Genomic DNA, 22,740 nt, shown 5'->3' with positions numbered 1-22,740 from the left:
CATAACAAACCTGTAAAAACCACTCTTAAGGAATGACATGTTTCGTTGTACAAGAACATCCTCAGATTCAATAACATAACTTTCAACCATGCATGTGTATGTCCAACCCTTGTCCTCTCTACGGAGTCGAGTATGAAGTGAGATCAATCTGTGTCCGGCTCCACGGCTAAACGGTTAGCATGCTGGCCTTTGGTCACAGGAGTCCCGGGTTCGATTCCCGACAGGGTCGGCAATTTTAACCATAATCGGTTAATTTCGCTTGCACGGGGGCTGGGTGTACGTGTCGTCTTCATCATCATTTCATCCTCATCACGACGCGCAGGTCGTCTACGGGTGTCACATCAACACACCTGCATCTGGCGAGCCGAACTTGTCCTCGGACACTCACGGCACTAAATCCAATACGCCATTTTAATCTTCGTAGCGAGGTTTTATGATCGGATACCCTTCCTGATGTCAACCCCATCAGAGGAATTAATGAGGTAAAATGAATAACGTGTTATGATAGTAGGAAGGGAGAGGGTGAAACCGGTGCCTGCATCTAGCCTACTCCTTTTGAATGGCACCAAGGGGTTTGCTCAAGGCTTTACGTCCCCGTCCGATGGACGAATGACCACCAACAGCGTCATATGCCCTCACTTCATATGAGCACTGCGGAGGGGTTTGGAATTGAATCCAGAATTTTGGCACGCAATCTAGTGATTGGAAATTGTATACCACCAACTCTCCTACCCTGCCGGCCAACATTCTGATAGTGAGAATTGTTTCTACCAACGGGACTCGAACTGGCTCTCTGCGGTGTAGAACCATATAGACTTGACGCCTTAACGATCATGGCCACCAGGCCATGGATATACTGTATATGTACAAAATTGTTTACCTTGTGTAAACTTGTCTTTGATTGTGAATTGGTGATATTATGAACCAGTGAGACAAATATGAATGTAAAAGTCCCTTAATGCCACTTTAACCGCGTAAACAATATTGTATATATACACGCATGGTAAAAAGCTATTCTGAGGATGCTCTTGTAGAACGAAACATGTCATTTATTATTCATAAAGTATCTTTTACAGGTATATTGCAGTGTTTCTAAATGTTATTGTTACCGTGTTTTAGCGGTAGTCAGAGGTGAAAGAAGGTGCGGGGTGGTGAACAGGTCTCAAGCTACTACAGTAAAATTGTTTGAAAATTTAACAAGGTTATATTTTCTTTTCAAAATTCAGAAATAACAAGAATGGCAGGTACGGAGTAGCAAGGCAACAAAGTACAATTACAGTATTTACAGGATTTGGGCTTCGAGCCCTGAAAACACAATTCTTGAGCAACTAGCCCAACTTTACGATATACAAATTTCAACAACGGGGCAGAAGACCCCAATCAAACCCTGGAGCACTTGCTCCAAATTACACAGTAAAGCCTCCTCGAGGCATACAACACTCAGTTTTCGAAAAGAGCCACTCGCTCTCAACTTTAAGCCTATCTAAGGCCACACCAAACTCCACCTTCAAGTTGTCCTCTACGGACCTAGACACAGGGGTAAAATACCCAACCTACTGAGGCCTATTAATTAAAAAAAAAGGAAAATTACATGGCCTCTAAAATAACAATTTGGGAGGAGGCGATCAGCTCTCCTAATACATTCGTTTAAAACCTGATCGGGCTCTAGGCCGCTAATGCAAGGGCTAATCCCATACTACAGAGGTGACTTAGAGAAGACCAATTTACATTACATTAACGAAGAATAGGTTAAGAAAAATAAGTTCACCTCAAAACAATATGATTGGGAGCTCGAGAGGGTTAAGCACTCTCTATCCCGATATGCAGTTTAAAAGATGGAATAGATACAAGTTTCTTTACATTTTAAGGAAGGTTACATAATGGAAAAACTTCGGACCCGCCCCGAGAGTTAAACTGCTGAGCAAGCAAGAAAAGAAGTAATTAATCGGCCATTACCTGGTTGTTGACCGCCGCCGAAGAAAGAGGCGCTTCCCGCCCCCTGCTAGGTACTTTACACACTGAAAGATGGAACAGAAGTGGCGCAGAGACCCAAAAATCAGCAGTTTATATGCTCTCGCGGAAGGTTCGAGGCGTTAGGGGAAAGAAAACACCCTCCCACAATCACTTTATTGGTGGATAAATAAAACCCCTACACAATATGAAAAAGAAACACATTATTGGTGGAAAATTAATTGAAGAAATTCGGGATTGGCTACATTCAAAACAAGGGGAAAGGAAGGGTTAATATTGCCAACTTAAACAATGACAGAAAGAAATTTAGCAAGGAACAAACTTTTGAAATTAAATTTTCTCCAAAAAACAGTTCTTTCACTCCGCACTAGGGTGCACTATTGTTGATCTTCGGTAGTGTCCTCTAGAAGAGAAAGTTCACACTCCTTACTACAAGCAAAACAAAATACGTCGAAAATGACACAGTTCAAAAACTCCAAAATTTCCAGGTAGTGACATCTTCTGAGAAAGTAGAAAATTAATACGGTCAATAAAGTTCAGACTTCCTCCAGCAGAGGAGTTTCGACTGGCGCAAATTTTAAATAAGCGGCGTGGAGGTGTACCGCCCGGTACAGACCTCCCCCCCCCCCCCAAAAGTTCCTCCAGGGGTGACACATGAAATCTGTTTGAAACAAAGTCCAAGTTATGAAGTGGATATGAAGATTGATTGCAGAAGCATTTATAAGATTTTCTTAATTTGGTTTGATTCAGTTTCAAAATTTTTGTTGTGACTTGGTGAAGTAAAGTCTTTATGTTTGTAGTAGTTGAATTCAGAAGATAAACTTAAGTTTTTAAAGTTGAGGAAAAATTTTCTAAGTCCACCATGTATTGCAGAAAAATCCAAGAAAAGGTAGTAATGTTGAACTGGAATGTCCATGTAGTTGCTGTTGATTAAGTTGGATGGCCAGACCGGCCGTTGCAGCTTGCGTCCAGAGGAGGCCGCTCGGACCCCTCAAGTACCCTGAGATACCGCTCGCCCGCACTATGAGGGGAGCAGTGGTGTAGAAACACGCCGCGCCCGCGGTGAAGATATACAGGCTGCGGGCAAAAAGCAGGTCGTGCGCCGCACATCAGCCTTGGCCGGGAGGAGAGCTCCGGCTCGCCGTGCACATGTCGTCCTCGCTGGGGTCGAGGGGGCCCATCCTCAAACCCAGTCGCGGTACAGCGCCGCGCGGCTGCGGGGGCACTGAAACATTAAAGCTAGGCGGCAAAATATTGTTGGACCATCATCTTTTTTGAGGGCACAGGCTTGTGGAGAGGTTGAGGGGCCAGCGGCGTGCAGATATCCATGGTATTAATATAAGCCAGCCCCTGTGTGTAGTGAAGCAGGAGACGGGAGCGTGGTAATGGCCGTGGTAAGGACAGAATGGCAGTTTAACGGTGCGGGGAGGGTTTACAAAAATCTTACATATGAAACAAAATATTATAGAAGGGGCAGAATGCCTTAAAAGAGAAAACTCAAAAAAAAATATAACCTTTATATTCCTTTCAAAATAATATAAGGCAAGTTAGCACAGAAATTATACAGGTTTCACCTGTGACAAGTGAACCCTAAATATCCTCTCGGTGGCTGGATTGCTTAATAACAAGGTAACCGGCGTAAGAAAATCGAGAATGACACACGGCCCATGGAATCTGGGGGCAAGTTTGCCCGCGGGAACAAAATTCTTGACCATTACTTGGTCACCTACCTTCAAAGGGGTGGGTCTCCGTCCACGATCATACCTTTCCCTAACCTTTTCATGAGACACTTTAAGATTGGCTTTAGCCTTCTTCCAAAGATCTTTAATGTTGTTCGGATCTATTGTCTCGGGTAGAATGTCACTCAGAGACCAGAGGTTAGAGAGCGGCGTGTTGGGAACAAACTTGAACATCAAAGCGGCTGGAGTAAATTTATGTGATTCATGAACCGCCGAATTCAAAGCAAAAGCTAACCAATGCAGGGACGTGTCCCACCTGGAATGATCTTCATGATGATAGGCAATAAGCGCGGACCTGAGATTACGGTTAACCCGTTCAGCCAGAGATGGTTGAGGGTAATAAGCAGAAGTAGTTACATGAGAGATGGACAAGTCAAAACAGAATTTACGAAAAAGATTTGATGTGAACGCCTTAGCATTATCAGACACGATGTATTGGCACGGACCAAAAGAGGCAAAAATAGAATTTAAGCAAGTAATGGTAGACTGAGCGGTAGCCAGCTTAGTCGGAAATAACCAGGAAAATCTAGTAAAGCCATCTACGCACACAAAGATGACTTGTTGGCATTTCCCTTTGACTGGGGGAAGGGTCCTACATAATCAATATACAGGCGTTCCATGGGGCGCGACGCTTGATGAGAAGACAAAAGGCCTACCTTGGTGGACATGGTTGGTTTACTAAGCAAACAGGATTTGCAAGCCTTCACTAGTTCATGGATTTCACCGTCCATACCTTTCCAGATGAACATTTCACGAATCTTTTCACGAGTTTTAAAGATACCAAGGTGCCCTCCTAATGGGGTCTCATGATAATACTTGAAGATCATAGGTACAAGAACAGCTGGAACGACAACTGTCATCATCTTATCCTGCCTCGATGGGCAACATAGAACACAATTCCTCAGAACATAAGGGACAACATGTTCCCCAGAAGAAAGGGTTTCCATTATCGGAGCCAGCGTCGGATCTTCACGTTGGTATTTCTCGATATCCCTGAAGAGCATGGGAGCATCAGTTAAGATGGCATTAACACCAGATAGTATGGACTCGGGAGGTGATGAACTGTCGACCGGTTCGTGGGTCTCGACGTCGTTGGAAAACATACGGCTGAGTCCATCAGCAACAACATTTTCGGTACCTCGGATATGCCTGACATCGAATTGGAAGGCAGAAATACGGATGGCCCAACGGGCTATACGACCAGTACGACGCGGCCTACCTAAGACCCAACTTAAAGCTTGATTATCTGTCTCCAGGTCGAATTTGACGTGTTCCAGATAGAGACGGAACTTCTCTAAGGCAAATAAGACTGCCAACCCTTCGAGCTCATAGATGGAGTATTTTGCTTCTTGAGCCGATAGAGTCCTAGATGCATAGGCGATGGGGCGCCTCCCTAGTTCAGTCTCTTGAAGAAGGACTGCAGCTACTGCTGACGACGACGCGTCAGTTTGGACGATGAATTTCTTTGAGAAATCAGGCATAGCAAGGACAGGGGCATTACAGAGAGCTAATTTAAGATCTTCAAAAGCGGCTTGTTGAGAAGGACCCCACTCGAATTTGATGCCTTTCCTACGAAGAAGGTTTAAGGGCGCCGCTCTATTAGCGAAGTTAGGAATAAACTTCCTGAAGAAATTCACCATACCAATGAACCTGGCGATACCTTTAACGTCCTTGGGAGGTTTAAAATCACGGATGGCCTGTGTTCTAGAATGATCGACTGCTACACCATCAGGTGACACAATATGCCCTAGGAATGACATAGAGGGCTTAGCAAAGGCAACCTTGGACAACTTGACAGTTAACCCAGCCTTACGAAGGCGATCGAGAACTTCTCGCAGATGATCTAGATGTTCTTCAAAAGTCCCTGAAAATACGACGACATCATCTAAGTAGTGGTACAAGTACTCAAATTTGATGTCGGAGAAGACCCTATCTAGCAGCCTAGTGAGTACAGCTGCTCCCGTGGGGAGCCCGAAAGGCACGCGGTTGTATTCATACAAGTTCCAGTCCGTGGCAAACGCTGTAAGATGTTTAGACTCTTCGGCAAGGGGAATTTGATTATAGGCCTGATTCAAGTCCAAGATAGTAAAGAACTTGGCCTTACGAAACCATGAAAAACAAGAATGAAGGTCAGGAAGGGGCACAGATTGTAACACCACCTTCCGATTGAGAGCCCTATAGTCAATGACAGGCCTGAAGCCTCCTTGGGGTTTCGGGACTAAAAAATAGGCGAAGAATACGCCGACTTAGAGGGTCTAATAATACCGTCCTTCAACATCTGATCGATGATTTCTTTCAGAGCCTTCATTTTTGGTGGAGAGAGCCTATAAGGTGGAAAACGGACAGGAACCGAATCCGTGACCTCAATTTTGTATTCGATAAGGTCAGTAACACCAAGAGTATCAGAGAACACCTCTGGAAACGACTGACATAATGTACGAATACTATCAGCCTGCTCCTCAGGTAGATGTCTAAGGTCTAACAACATCTCATCCTGGGTAGGCGAAATAGATGAACATGATGCAGAATTACATTTTAACAAGAGGATTTTACAATTGGACGCAAATTTGAATGTGCACGACTTACTCTGAAGATCGAGCACAAGACCAGTGTGAGAAATAAAGTCAGCTCCCAATATGATGGGGCAAGACAGGTGCTTAGCCGCAAACAATTTAATTTTCCATGTAAATTTAAAGATACGAATTTTGACATTTACAGAACCGAGAATTTCTAATGGAGAAGAATTAGCCGAAACATATTGGACAGGTGATGAGCCGTAGTCAGGTAGCTTACAAACAGATTTCAATTTAGAATACCATTGATCCGAAATAACAGAACAAACGCTGCCTGAATCTAATAGAGCTGTTACAGGTTCATTATTTAACTCAATCTTAAGAAAAGGAACCGGTGCGGGGGTATCCGCCGCAATCCTAAGACATTCTTTAGGGCATTCAAAAGATGAATTGGCAAACTGAACGTTCCCAGAATTCACGATCTTTTTGCCAGGGGCTGAGCCTTGAGAAGCAGAATTAATCGACTCAGCCGAAGCCGCTAGTCACATTTTATTATTGGCATTGGTGGAATTCGCACCAGAAGTTGAGCAGGAGGGGGTGCTATTTGAGTTTGGGCAATTCTTGGCGATATGTGAGAAAGCCCCACATTTAAAACAGCCTTGTGATGCACCAGCTCCATTCCTTGTCACACTAGACTTGATCAATGGGCACTTGTTCCGAAGGTGGTCGGGTGACCCGCAAGCATAGCATTTACGGGGTGTGACTGGTCGGCGAGGTGGAGGCCGAGTATTACTAAAAGAAGGCGGGGGTTCTTTCGCGACACGCAATGAATCGGCGTATCTAACTCCTTCCGCTGAGACGGCCAATGCTTCAAGTTCAGAGAAGGTTTGCGGGCACGCCGCGAAACACAAATATGACCTATAGGATGGTGAGATACCTTCCACAATGGCTTGTACAATCTGATCCTCAAGGAAGTGAAGAGCAAACACCCTAGTATAAAACTTAATGTCCTGTATGAAATCAGCCAAGTTTTCATCCAAGCGCTGTACACGATAATAGTACTTCTGAATCAGAGATGACCTCGCGCGAGCAGGAATAAAATTTGCAAGCAAGTGTGCGTGAAAATCTTCAATAGATGACTGTTCAGCTATGGCTCTTACTATTTTGTCAGAGAGAATACCAATTGCATAAGGATTTGACATGGAGAAAGAGAAAACACAAGGGCATGGTCCTGAAATTCAACTAGAAATCTTAAAAATGAAATTACGTCACTGGTGGTATTAACGGAAAACTTAGAGATACCTCTGAGCAACATTGCCAATGGATGAGGCAAGCTGCTAAACCCTGGTGACATAGTAGATAAAGGTTTCAATGGCAAGGAAGTTAATTCCGAACGTATATTATTCAACGATGCACGGCGTTCAGACTCGTTGTCCAATGGGGCAGAGATAGTTTGAGCGGCAACGGTTATCCTAGTGGCTTCTCCCTTAGGAGGCTCTTCCTCGCTACCTACATTCATCGTGGTGGGTTGATCAATTTTGGGAGGAACTTCCCCAGTTAACAATTGAGTGACCTTGCTAGATAACTCAGAAATATTTTCAAGCAGCGTACTAGCTTCCTTCTTCTGAACGTCATTCAGCTTTAGAGACAACAGATCGTTAACTCTATTTGAGAAATGATATAGCCTGGCTTGCACACGCTTAATTTGATTAGGAGAAGGATCATTTTCATCAAAAAAACTAACTACAGAGGCTAGCCCAGTAATATTCTCGACGATCGTGGAAAGAGAGTCGTCAATTTCTTTCTCTCCCAAGGTGGGGATGGAAATGGGCAATTCAAGGGACTCTCTAAGCTTGTTTGTGTCTACCGCAACCGTGCCTCCAGATTGCACATTTCTAATAGTCAATTCATAGATCAACTCCTCCTTGCGCAAATAGTTAAGATGGAGAACATCGCGAGGGCCGGGCATGATGACAGAACAATTTTGAAAAACTCAAAAATTCCAGCAACTGAGAAAATGGTTAGAGTTCGGAACAGAACAATGTTTAGCCGTCAAAAGGGGCTAAAATGAGACCCATTCAACCACGCTCTGCTACCACTTGTTACCGTGTTTTAGCGGTAGTCAGAGGTGAAAGAAGGTGCGGGGTGGTGAACAGGTCTCAAGCTACTACAGTAAAATTGTTTGAAAATTTAACAAGGTTATATTTTCTTTTCAAAATTCAGAAATAACAAGAATGGCAGGTACGGAGTAGCAAGGCAACAAAGTACAATTACAGTATTTACAGGATTTGGGCTTCGAGCCCTGAAAACACAATTCTTGAGCAACTAGCCCAACTTTACGACATACAAATTTCAACAACGGGGCAGAAGACCCCAATCAAACCCTGGAGCACTTGCTCCAAATTACACAGTAAAGCCTCCTCGAGGCATACAACACTCAGTTTTCGAAAAGAGCCACTCGCTCTCAACTTTAAGCCTATCTAAGGCCACACCAAACTCCACCTTCAAGTTGTCCTCTACGGACCTAGACACAGGGGTAAAATACCCAACCTACTGAGGCCTATTAATTAAAAAAAAGGAAAATTACATGGCCTCTAAAATAACAATTTGGGAGGAGGCGATCAGCTCTCCTAATACATTCGTTTAAAACCTGATCGGGCTCTAGGCCGCTAATGCAAGGGCTAATCCCATACTACAGAGGTGACTTAGAGAAGACCAATTTACATTACATTAACGAAGAATAGGTTAAGAAAAATAAGTTCACCTCAAAACAATATGATTGGGAGCTCGAGAGGGTTAAGCACTCTCTATCCCGATATGCAGTTTAAAAGATGGAATAGATACAAGTTTCTTTACATTTTAAGGAAGGTTACATAGTGGAAAAACTTCGGACCCGCCCCGAGAGTTAAACTGCTGAGCAAGCAAGAAAAGAAGTAATTAATCGGCCATTACCTGGTTGTTGACCGCCGCCGAAGAAAGAGGCGCTTCCCGCCCCCTGCTAGGTACTTTACACACTGAAAGATGGAACAGAAGTGGCGCAGAGACCCAAAAATCAGCAGTTTATATGCTCTCGCGGAAGGTTCGAGGCGTTAGGGGAAAGAAAACACCCTCCCACAATCACTTTATTGGTGGATAAATAAAACCCCTACACAATATGAAAAAGAAACACATTATTGGTGGAAAATTAATTGAAGAAATTCGGGATTGGCTACATTCAAAACAAGGGGAAAGGAAGGGTTAATATTGCCAACTTAAACAATGACAGAAAGAAATTTAGCAAGGAACAAACTTTTGAAATTAAATTTTCTCCAAAAAACAGTTCTTTCACTCCGCACTAGGGTGCACTATTGTTGATCTTCGGTAGTGTCCTCTAGAAGAGAAAGTTCACACTTCTTACTACAAGCAAAACAAAATACGTCGAAAATGACACAGTTCAAAAACTCCAAAATTTCCAGGTAGTGACATCTTCTGAGAAAGTAGAAAATTAATACGGTCAATAAAGTTCAGACTTCCTCCAGCAGAGGAGTTTCGACTGGCGCAAATTTTAAATAAGCGGCGTGGAGGTGTACCGCCCGGTACAGTTATAATTACCGGGCGAGTTGGCCGCGCGGCTGTAAGCTTGCATCCAGGAAATAGTGGGTTCGAATCCCACTGTCGGCAGCCCTGAAGATATTTTTCCGTGGTTTCCCATTTTCACAGCAGGAAAATGCTGGGGCTGTACTTTAATTAAGGCTACGGCCGCTTCCTTCCCACTCCTAGCCCTTTCCTATCTCATCGTCGCCATAAGACCTATCTTTGTCGGTGCAACGTAAAGCCCATAGCAAAAAAAAAACGGTATTTTAATCTAATTCCTAGCGTTTTGAGTAAGTAGAATCGGCTGGATCAAACATGTCAGAGAATTATATATTCATATTTCCACTCTAAAAGTATTATAATAAGATTTTTTCCTAATTAAGCATTAAACTATGGGTTGTCAACCAAATGGCAACCTGATCTTGGCAGCTTTCGACAGGCTAAACTAAATCCTGCGAAACCTCAGATGCCGATGAACCTCAAGAGGAAAGTGTATTACATGTATTTTACCAGTGATGGCATAGGAGCTTGAAACTGTTACTTTCACTGCGGACAGCGCGAACTGCCTTCGAGTCTGTCAGAGAGTGATAGATCGTTCTGTGACCGGAATCAGCCTGAGAGAGCGGATCTGAAACAAGTAGATCAGGAGGAGGACTCGAGTCGTCACCCACGGTATCACTTGCCTGTCGTAAGAGGCGACTAAAGGGGGCCCATGAGCTCTAAACTTGGGAGCGCAGGTTGACGACCACGGGGCCCTTAACTGAGTCCTGACATTGTTTCCACTTACTTGTGCCAAGCTCCTCACTTTCATCTATTCTATTCGACCTCTTTTGGTTAACTCTTGTTCTTTTCTGACCCCGACGATATTAGGTTTCTGAGACCAAGAGATTTTTTTCATTTTCACACCCTTCGAGGCCCTTGTCTTTCTGCGCCGACGTCTTAATTTTTCGAAGGGTCGGGTCCTTTCCATTTTTCCCTCTGATTATATACTTCCTCTTAAAACAATAATCACCACCACCACTCGAGTCGTGGGTGTAGCAGTGCAGGTGGTAAAATTGACTTGCAAGGAGGCAGGCTACATAGCGGAGCCAAGGCTATGATCGAGTATACACCATAGGAATCAAGAAGGAATGTCGGCAGACATCTAAAGCCGCACAGGAATCAACAGAGTTCTTCTCGCCCTGCAGAGGCAGTTCTGAATGGGAAAGTAAGCGGCCCATATTCAGACGTGAATGTCAACAGCCTGGGGCTTCATTAGAGTGGCCGGTTATTCCCTTTGCCGTGTCTGGGTGAGTGGATGATGCAATTGCGGCCTGACCGATACATCTCGCCCAGCAATATCATGGCCTCAGCCATTTTGTGGTAAGTTTCCATACAACGTACAGCGTGGTTGCGTCTTATACAAATTAAACTGATCGGTTTAGTGCGTTTTATGGCTTCTGAACTAAATGTTGAACATCCCATTTTCGTGCGCTGTAGATTTTTAAATTTAATTCGCATCTAAATTGTAAATATTTATGAGGTTGAATCACTGAGAATGAAACAGAATGTCACCCCACTCTACAACGTTTATTATGCCGAGTGTTGTGGTGCTTGTGCTTGGTTAGAAAATCCCTCGCTGAGCCGGCGTGTGAGGGTGCTTCCAGCCGGCCGTCTACGTCACAGCTCAGGCTGTGCATATGTCGCATATGCAACTTCAGCCTTTTTATAATCAGCCGCCTTTCTGTAGAAAAAATGTCGATTACTCAATTGGACTGGAAATTCTTGGCTTTTTATAATAAACCTGATGCATTGCAGCCTAATTATAAAACACAGTCACATGTAAATGACAATGCAAAAAGGCTAGCCTCTTTGAAATTTATTTGAAAGCAGTATTGTCGCTATAATTAATAGTACGATGAAGTACTAATTCCATTTTTAACTTGGAAAAATTTTAAATAGTCAGTAAAGTGTTAAGAAAATTAGAAACAAAACGAGAAGAAAATGACAAGTTTCTACTGAAATTAATCCAGTATATTATTAATTAAAGGTCACTTCAACCATTCAACCATTGCCTAGGTTACATTTTGAAACACATTCTTCAGCCATGAAAAAAGAAGGTGAATATAACGCAATCTGAACTAAGAATAGTAATTATGCATAATGTTTTAAATGGAAATTTATGATAACTATAATAATAATAGTGAATTATGAAGTTATTTCCTGAAAGACTACTTATTAACACATGTTTAACGGAAATGACAGTTTGAGTTGCACTGGGTATTATTTTTGAAGCAAGCACATCGATTTGTTCGGCACTGATTTTTAGCAGGTTTATAGCAACACTTTTGAAAACCTTGTCCACCGAATGGTGACTGCTTTGATATCGCCTATCTTAAAGAAATAGGTATGTCCAATATAATACCTGCGTTCGTTGCAGCCGAATGTTGTATTTCGAGGCGTGGAAACCATTTTTTAATAATTTCCCAAGTGAAACACTCGATACACCCCATTCCTGAAATTTACGATCTTTCCTACAATATTCTTAGGGCCCAGGGGCCCACGATCAACTTTAGACATAGGTACACTACTAACAACTTCTATCGGATGGAGTTTCTTGTAACTTTCACCGACCATTTTCTCTGCCACCCTTTGTATGCCTTTTTGGGCCAAAGATCGTACAAAAGAAATAAAATCATGTTTTCCTTATTTTACGAATAAAACACAACACTTTACTTTCGCAACCCTCGGCTTCGGCTGTGTCGGGCTCACCACAAAAAACATGTACAGGCTAGGCTGATTACATTTAATGCAAGTGTGAGCACCCGTTATTTCCTTTTGGCACACAGAATATTTGAGATGTATCATTTGTTCCTTTTCACTGGTATGATGATGAGATCACAGGATGTACCGGTTCTTCACTTCGTTGTTCGTTACTGCCATTTGTGCCGACATGGTCACTATCCACGTTAATTCTGCTGCGATTGTTAGAATTGCAAACATTTTCCAACTATTCCTCGATGCTAACTGTCGCAATAACGGCTTCTGGTAAGCCAGTACTTTGAAGTCCAACTTTCGGCTCACACCCAATGTCCAGTAACTCGGTGAAAGGAAGAATTCTTTTGCCACTGTACAAAGTAGCATCCGATTGACCATTTTGTCGAATTATTGTCCTCCATCAAACAACGAAGAATATTTTCTCCGTCCTGGTTCCTCCTTTCAATGCTTCCTTGTGCGTCGGGATGACGTGGTCTACCATGGACAATTCTGTAATCTGGCCACATATCTATTAATTCCTTAACAACGTCAGCAGGTGAACTCTCGACCACTGTCGCTCTGTAGGATGTGGGTAGCCCCAAACTCTACAGCAACTTCAGCGTCTCATTTCGATAGTAGTGGTTTCGATAGTGACGGCTGCTTTTACATTCTTAACCTCCTGGATGACCTTTAAAACATGTTGCGTTGTCTATGGTTTTATCAAAGAATTCTGTCGCTTTCCATAAAACTTTCCCAGTTTCACATAAAACTCTTCTTTAAAACCAACACAGTCGTCTTTTTTAACTAAAGAATTATCGTTTGACTCTAATTCAGATTAAATCTTAACGGAAGTGTTGCTCCAATGACCGAGATTTTTCTTTGTTAGTGGCTTTACGCCGCACCGACATAGATAGGTCTTGTGGCGACGATGGGATAGGAAAGGCCTAGGAGTTGGAAAGAAGCGGTCTTGACCTTAATTAAGGTACAGCCCCAGCATTTGCCTGGTGTGAAAATGGGAAACCACGGAAAACCATCTTCAGGACTGCCGACAGCGAGATTCGAACCCACTATCCCCCGGATGCAAGCTCACGGTCACGCGCCCCTAACCGAACGCGGCCAACTCGCCCGGTGACATTGGTTTATACTAGCAGTTACTCATTGTTGTCGGCAAACAACTCATTTACTAGTGAAGCGCCACGTACGGACAAGAAAAGAGAAATAACTTATTACAATTTGGCTAGGTCTATTAGGATAATTACAAAATGGCTGGAGATCGTGTCCGCCTGTTTATACATTCTACAATTAGGCTGTAATGCATCAGGTTTATTATACAGTGAGTTTCTCTCATCTGTTGGCCGGCAGACGCACCCAGCTTATTTGCCTCCCGTTGACTCATCACTCCCCGCTCCGCAGCATAGCAACTTCGCTCACTTTATCTGTGCATGACATTAGATAACAATTACAATTAATAAAATAAGAATTAAGAAAATTAATAATAAAGAATTAAGTAAATAAGCTCGTCCCTTATAACAGGAGATGTTGGAGATGTTCTCCTCCTGCATCCACACATTTCTGGCATCGTCTTAGGAAACTCCGATTCACACGCATAAATTCGTCTTCCGTAATTGAGGCTATTTCTCTCCGGATATGTCCTTTCAGTTCATCCAACGTGTGAGGGTTTCTTGCATACACTTGATTTTTTAAGCTCCCTCATAAATAAAAGTCACAAACAGTTAAATATGGGGGACCGTGAGGGTCATAAGTCTGTACTAATAACATGGTCTTCAAAACGTTCCTCATTTAAGTTTAATGTGTCATTAGCTGTATGCGCGGTGGCAGAGTCTTGTTGAAAATATCCTTGTATGGTTTCAATGTTAATATTTTCGTAGCCCGCCATGCTGAGCTCTTCCGAGTCCTCTTAGGATTTTGTAGGCGTATGTTCTAATCTCTCTGCGATTTCATTTACTCTTACCTCGTTAAGTACACGTTTTTCAACACTTCGCTTCTTATCGAGTAAAGACTCAGTTCCTCTCAGTTTGTTTACTAGTTTTCGCACGCTCTCTGTATGTGGACGGGGTACACCTAGAAATTGTGTTACAAATCGCCCAACGACTTTCCTACAAGACTCTGTTTGCACATAATTATCGTACATAAATACCCTGTCCTCTACCGTGTACACATGTGGAGGCATCATAAGAATCATACCCCGAAGTAACACTTCACAACTCGAGAACAGTTAGAGCTACAGATCAACACTTAATACACATTCCAAGCACGGACCTGAACTGCGAAGTGCGGGTATTCCCGTGCTGTTGCTGCGCTGTGTAACGGGAGATGATGAATCAACGGGAGGCAGATAAGTTGGGCGCACCTACCGGCCAACCGATAAGGGAAACTCACTGTAAAAAGACCAAGAATTTCCGCTCTGAGTTATCGGCATATTTTCTAGAAGAAAGGCTGAAGTTACAAGACAGATCACTACCCCGTGGCGAACACAGACGGTCTGACCACGGAACGACTGAATGGTCGTCATGGGACGGCAGTGCTAGACTGATAGGTCTTCTCCTACAATCTACATACCCTAAGAAATCAAGAATGTCAACTGCCGAATCTATACTCACTGAACTCAGCAGTAAATTGGTAATGTAGTGTTCTTTTTTTTTTTTTTTTGCTAGGGTCTTTACGTCGCACCGACACAGATAGGTCTTATGGCGACGATGGGACAGGAAAGGCCTAGGAGTTGGAAGGAAGCGGCCGTGGCCTTAATTAAGGTACAGCCCCAGCATTTGCCTGGTGTGAAAATGGAAAACCATTTTCAGGGCTGCCAATAGTGGGATTCGAACCTACTATCTCCCGGATGCAAGCTCACAGCCGCGCGCCTCTACACGCACGGCCAACTCGCCCGGTAGTAGTGTTCTTGCACGGACTTCTACTGAGACATTCAGATACCGTACTTAAACAAGTCATTAGTTCTAAGTATAGTGTAAATACCCTATTGCACATAGAAATTTAATGCTTCGTGTTTTTCTTTTCGAACTGTGGCAAGTGTTGTGCACCTGTGTTCACACCCAGTTACTCGTATTTTTGCACTGTTAGTTGTTCAGACAATCATCGGAAAGGTTTGTTATACTACATTGTGTACCAACAGACGTATGATCTTAAATACTTCTATTGTTAATATATCGAAGTTAAAAACCAAACATTCCCTCCTTTCTTCACCGACCAATTCAATTATATTTTCACAGAAACAGTTGGAGTTTGAAATAGAAGTTTTTTTAAAAATAGTGCAGAGACACATCTGGAAGAGCTGAGTATTGTTACCTCAGTAACACAGGTTGTCAAATGGATAGCATTTGTAATTTAAATCCTTCGGGACAACGATTACGATTACTGAGTTCCAGTGGTTTGGGGGCTGGATGTGAGGCCGTCTTCTGCGTTAGAATTCATCAGATGTAGGGCCCCATTCAAACAGACACGCAGGATGCTTGTGAGGCATTAACTCTAAAGACCTGCACCAGGCACCTCCTGTGGCCAAATGATATTTTTATTATTACCGTTCGGTCTTATAAGGCGAAGCAAAAACTATGTGGTCAACGATTTCCTTCAAATTTTGGAAGGATGATGTACGTCAAAACTAGATTCGTGCCCGACCCATTGACACACGTTTAAGGAGAAAATGGCCCTAATTTTAACACTCCGCATACCCGTTGGCAGTTTGCGTGAGAGTGTTCGTAGTTTTGCTAGTCTAGACGTCAGTGTCCCTGTTTACAACGCTGGCGTCTGGGGTTCGAGAGTGTCAGCCAGAGTTTATGATATAGCTTTTATTTAATCAGCGCACTTCCTAGTCCGCATGGGCAAAAAAAGAAACAGACAGAAGGTAAATGGAAAAGAAAACGGGAGAAGAAAAGAAAAAGCAAAAATTAGACTTCGACTCTTCTCGAACCCGGGATGTCCGGATGGAATTCAATAAAACTAACCACCAGACTATTTGTGTTACAGATCCTCAAGTGCAAATTTCCAAGGGTATACAAGCTGTTACATTTAAATGACGAATTTATCGTGCACAATTGCACAAACCATCGGGCACGAACCTGTTTATTTTTGAAGTAGATGAAGCTCCCAAAGTATCGCTTGCTGCTTAGTTGCTTTACGTCGCACCGACACAGATAGGTCTTATGGCGACGATGGGACAGGGAAGGGCTAGGAGTGGGAAGGAAGCGGCCGTGGCCTTAATTAAGGTACAGCCCCAGCATTTGCCTGGTGTGAAAATGGGAAACCACGGAAAACCATTTTCAGGGCTGCCGACAGTGGGGTTCGAACCTACTATCTCCCGAATACTGGATACTGGCCGCACTTAAGCGACTGCAGCTATCGAGTTCGGTGGTCCCAAAGTATCAAAATATCGGTGACCCCATAGCTGTATCTTCCTTTTTTTTCTTTTAGTCAGCGTAGTGCATTAACATACAGTCATTTTTCTCCGTTCCTCTTCAAGTTCTTGTTCTTGTTAGATCCAACGTTTCGGCAGCGTATAAAGCTTCTGGTTTGATCACTACAATGTAGTTTTAATATACAAGCAACTATAACAATATGTTTCCAAATCAATGGTCCATGTTATGAATGACTTCTTTAATGTTTAACTTGTAACTTCAAATTAAAACTGTACAATTTGTTCACAGGTGAATTCAGGAAGTACGATTATGGAGAAGAGAATAATCTTCTTGTGTACGGCTCTCGCACACCTCCGCAGTACGACATGAGCAAGATTACTGTTCCTTTGGCGATAATGTATGGCCAGAATGACATCGTAGTCGACCCTCGGGTAAATAAATTTGCTATATACATGTCAAAGAAATATATTATTTGTTGAGTACGTATCCCCTCAGTTGTTACAGATATTACGAAGGGTGATCAAAAAGTAAGGTTAAAAATCCTGCAGTAAAACGTGTACATTTTATTTCGTACAACCAATAAGCCAACTGATAGTATACTTGGGGACAAAACATGACGACCTCAGCTCACATCACTACCCTCCAACGGCAGTCCCGGTGTCTATTAGCGGCTTATAGGATTTGCTACGCCTGCTGTAGCCGGAGGTGCCAAATCGTCTACTGCACTTGACACGGAGAAAGGGTAAAGACTGAAGAGAGTGGTTCGGTAACCTCTCCAAACCAAACAAGGATCACTTAGAACTCGTTAACCTAGCAGGGTGCAGGGTGTGACTGACTGATGTCTTCCAGTACGCTTCCAGGAACTGAGGCCGTCATGTTTTGTCCCCAACTATACATACATTAGGTTATTTCTCGACATAGTTTCCATATCAGCTTAGGCACTTGCGCTTAGTGGCATGAGTTTCAGTATTCCCTCCTGGTAAAAATCCTGCCCTTGCTTGTTCAGCCACGTTGTCGCGAAGTGTTTCACCTCCTTGTCTGAAGTGAATCGTTGGCTTCCAAGGTGCTCCTTCAAGTGAGGAAAGAAGTGAAACTCGCTTGGAGCGAGGTCCGGGCTGTAGAGAGGGAAGTCGATGATGTCCCAGCGAAACTGCTTCAACAACGTTATAGTCTGCTGGGCCTTATGAGGTCACGCGTTGTCGTGAAGGGAGATGACGCCCTCGGTGAGAAGTCCTGGCCGTTTCATCCTGATTGCTGTCAAGGTCTCGCATTATCGGTCAGCGGTCACGGTATGCTCTCCTTCAAAAACTTCCACGAGTATGACACCCGCGCTGTCCCAGAACACTGTGGCCATCACCTCCCCGACAGATGGTGTCACCTTAAACTTCTTTCTCTTTGGAGAGGAAGCGTGTTTCCACTCCAATGATAACCGCTTACTACTGGGGGTGCAGTGGTGAATCTATGTTTCGTCATATGTGACAATGAGGTGAAGAAAACTCCCTTCCGTGGAGAACTGTTGCAAAAGTTGCAGACTTACCCCCGTGCGCTTCGAGGATCAGATTTCGTGGAACCGATCGGGAACAAACTTTCCGGTACTGCAGAATATCGCGACCAATGTGACGAACGCTTCCGAACAACATTCCCAATTCCACCGTCATATACCGTAATATTATCCTCCTACTGTCCTGAATCAGGACCTCCACGCGAGCTGTGTTCAAATCTGTTGATGCCGTGCTGAGTTCGCCACTGAAATCCTCGTCGGTGACCTTTTCTCTACTGGACGCAAACTTTCGACATCATTCTGCGACATGCTGATGAGACATTACAATCTCTCCGTAAACCTCTATCAGATGCCGGTGAATTTCAGCCGCGATTACATGTTTGGCCCAAAGAAATCCTATTACTGAGCGGATTTCGTCGCGAGACCAGTTTTCAAAAGGAGTCGCCATTTGTGTTTACCTAGAACTAGCGCCGTAGATGGACGTGTAGCTGAAACTCTGCACAGTAGCCAACTGCATGTATTATAATTACCGCACATTACTCATTTTCTATTACAAATGAAGCTCCAGTAATATCGTCCTTGTAACCTTAATGTTTGATCATCCCTCGTAAAGTAAGCCGAAGTGTTAACACTTTTCAAGCAGGGTTTTTGACGTGAATACGTCTATTCTCTCGGTCAGAGGTATGGGTGGCATTACGGAAACGACACGTGAATAATATGGACAGACCGTGGTCAACAATAATATCTCAGAAACTATACAACCATGTACTAAGTGTCATACCATCGTGTAATATTGTGCCAAGACCAACTCCAATACTCAGACCGTAATATAGAAAAAAACATAGTGGTCTAAGTAGCCTGACTGCTGGTGTGGCTAACACGAAATGATTACGTACATATATTACCACTCGTGGAAATCTTACATGATAAATGTGACATCACAAGGAAAATCACTGGTGCGAGTATGAAGAAACTTCGCCAGCAGCTACTCATCACAAATATTCTAATGGAATGAATGGACAGTCCCGCCGTAAAAGAGAACAAGTAGCTGGTTAGATGGACATTTCACCTAGTTGAATAATATCGTTCTCTCTTCAATTTCACTTCACTAGATAGATGAAAATACATGATAAAACTGTTAAAACAATTATAACATCATATTGAATGTTTAAAAATAAATTAAAGTGAGAAATTCCTCTATTGTTTCGCTCTCATGATAACCATGAAAATATACAGTAATTTTTTTATCCTGTGATAAATAAAACACCGTAAAGATATTAATGAAGATTCTACAGAGCAGGGCCAATTGGTGAGGAGGTGAGAGATGGAATATTCCTGTAATGAGTCAAGTTAAGGTTTGAAGGTGGGTGGAGATAATCAGGCTAGACCCATTTTGCAGCCGAGGGAAATTGGTGGAAATGCTACAGAAAAATAAATGACTGTAATACATTATTTACCTTACTTACTGCTGAGTTTTAACTTCTTGCATTTGTTTACTTTAACTCCAAGTTCCTCAGTGGGTTTTCATTTTTTCCTGGTTATCAAGTTTCTTTGTCATCGCACTGAACACTTTTTAATCATGCAGCACTTTAGAATAGTTGTTGTCAAATGTGCTTGCAAACACTTTCACACATTTTTTTACTGATATTAGAGATCTATTCCAGTTAAAAAAATATTTACTAAAACTGACTATCCTTTTAGTAAACTCTTGAAACATATTGTGACATATGGCAAAGCAGCACCTCATACAACGGTGGTAAATTTAACATCAAAGATAAAAATAGGTATTTTTCTGTTGAGAAACACGCATGCAAAGCCGTATTGACTCTAACCATTGATATCTCAACCTACAAGGACAATCTTCAATATGATGTAGTCTGCTTGATATAATATAATCACAGCACGAATAGGAAGATGCTTGAGCTCTTGGGTGGTGGTACTCTGAAACCCTGCATTACAAACCCAGTTAATCTCTTCAAGGTACTATTTCTTCTGTGCAAGAGTGTACATTTATCAGTAAAGTTATTCTTTCAGAGAGGGACAGTTTTATCACTATAATTAGCAAGAAAACTCACCAAATTTTCCAGCTTGCTCCATCTGTCACACTTATTTATGTTTTGTTTCACTATAACATCCAGATACACTTCTCCGGAAGCAAGCACAGATTCTTGTAAAATACGCTTGCATTTAAATCACTAGACACTTTGAAGCATACAGACACTGATGGAACAGCAACATACCCAATATCACCTACCAAAAAGGGCGTTTTCTTCGAGGAACACGAGTAGGTCGACCATTTAGAAATATAAAAACGTCTTCCCTAACCTCAGACTTATTCTTAAAACGGTGTATGCACTCTAAGTTTTATCATTGCCCTCAAAATAGTTACGATGTATATTCCTAATCCACTTCTCTCATTTCTTCCCTTAGGAAACTTAAAATTAATTGCGTGAGAGGCATTGTCGTAGTTTGAGTTAAACCCGATACTCAGCACTATCAAAACAAACATATTGCAACATTACTGCATACAATGTCAGATCCTAAATGTCCACTGATGCATATAAATGCACTCACGCACTTAACAAGGAAACTAATATATACTGTTAACTTTCATGAAATGCCACCTTTTGCATATTGTCTTTCGCCTGGAAATACCATTACGTAACAATGTTGAGGGGAGAAATACTAACCCTCAGCATATTTATCACTTGGATCGAAAATTCGTTGATATCATTTGTTACCGTGTTTCCGTGGCTCGCAGAGGAATAGGAAGCGTTTGGGTTGAATGGGCAGACAAGCAAGGTATGAGTTAACAAAATTTAAGACTATTTATTTATTTATTTATTTTCTACTAAAACTTCAGTTTCATAACCACAAGTTAACAACTTCTAGAAGTGCAGCGTTGCTCGATAAACCTTTACAACCGTGCAACAACACAGGAGCTAGCCAGCTCCAGAAAAAAAAAGAGCTAAGTAGCTCTGCCACAGGGATAACTTGAGCCTATTAGTTCCTAACAAGTACCATAATCAAGGGAGTAATATCCCCTTTTACACTAATAGATAAACAGAGGCTAGCCTTACATTTCAGGAAAGAGACCACTTCTCTTATTATAATTTCCAACTAAGGGATACAATCCTTAGCAATGTTTTTCAAAATCAGCCCTATAATGGACTATTGATATAGTCTTTCAAATAACATGCATGATAACAAATTCAACAATTATGTTGAAGCACATAGATCTATACCTAGGATTATTTCTAATGCTGAATACGCCACACACACCCAGGCCCCGAGCCACTAGAATTAACCAATTAAGGTTAAAATCCCCGGCCCGGTCGGGAATCGAACCCGGGACCCTCTGGACCAAAGGCCAGCAAGCTAACCGTTTAGCCATGGAGCCGGACATAGTGAGCAGTGATGGAAAGTGTAAAAGAAAAGGGTAATTTGGCTCAATTACAGTTGCCTGAGAAATATTTTCCTCAATTACAAATTATTATTTCATCAATCAGTAAAATTACTATTACGTTACAGAACCCTAGTCTTAAGGAGGTCACTGACTATTATTTTGCATGTAGCTGTAACAATACCAAAGTTTGCAAGGAAAAGTTATTATTAATTTTGAGTGTTTTCTTTTTAGCATATAGTCAATAAGTAGCTATCATCACTAGGTGAGACTCTTATTGCTTATTGGAACTTCCGAAATGATCTTTTCTCATCATTTTTAGTTTAGTTAATGAATTGTGCCGTTTCAAATTATTTGCCATTTACTTTAAAAATAAAATACTTGGTTCTTAGAATTCTCATCGGCAAGCTTCGGCCTGCTGGAGGGACAACTTGCATCTGAAAGACACCCTACAGGAGCACTTGAAGGAATACCAGTGCTTAATTTTAAGAACATCGCTGCGATAATTATGACGTATTTAGAAGTACTGGACAGGCAGTAAGGTACCTCATCCAGAATTGGTGAAGTTACTGGTTCTGCTGTAGGAGAACTGAGAAGTTATCTTGATCATTTTCTTTTTCCCGTTTCTGCTTCTGATGTATATCAATTTCTAGTATATAACGACAAAAATTAATTTCAAGAAGTAAATTACACGTGTCTGCCTCTGTGGCGTAGTGGCCAGTGTGATTAGCTGCCATTCCCGGAGGCCCGGGTTCGATTCCCGGTTTTGCCACGAAATTTGAAAAATGGTACGAGAACTGGAAAGGGTTCCACTCAGTCTTGGAATGTCAACTGAGTATAAGGGTGGTGGGTCGATTCCAGTTTTCCGTGTTTTCCCACTTCTCCAGGCAAATGCCCGCATGGTACCTAACTTAAG

General features: G+C 42.4%; 1 protein-coding gene across 1 annotated transcript in view; it reads left to right on the top strand.

Annotated features, from left to right (window-relative positions):
* LOC136866128 (lipase 3) overlaps window positions 1–22,740 on the top strand; it is a 151,050-nt gene that overhangs the window by 116,069 nt on the left and 12,241 nt on the right. The window contains exon 7 of the mRNA XM_068226620.1: window positions 17,209–17,351. Within this exon, the coding sequence (XP_068082721.1) occupies window positions 17,209–17,351 (143 nt within the window). The remainder of the gene's footprint in view (window positions 1–17,208; window positions 17,352–22,740) is intronic.

The sequence above is a fragment of the Anabrus simplex genome, chromosome 3 (assembly GCF_040414725.1).
Source record: "Anabrus simplex isolate iqAnaSimp1 chromosome 3, ASM4041472v1, whole genome shotgun sequence".
Taxonomy (NCBI): domain Eukaryota; kingdom Metazoa; phylum Arthropoda; class Insecta; order Orthoptera; family Tettigoniidae; genus Anabrus; species Anabrus simplex.
Note: the sequence above shows the minus strand (reverse complement) of the source record. Positions and strands in the feature narration are given on the sequence as shown.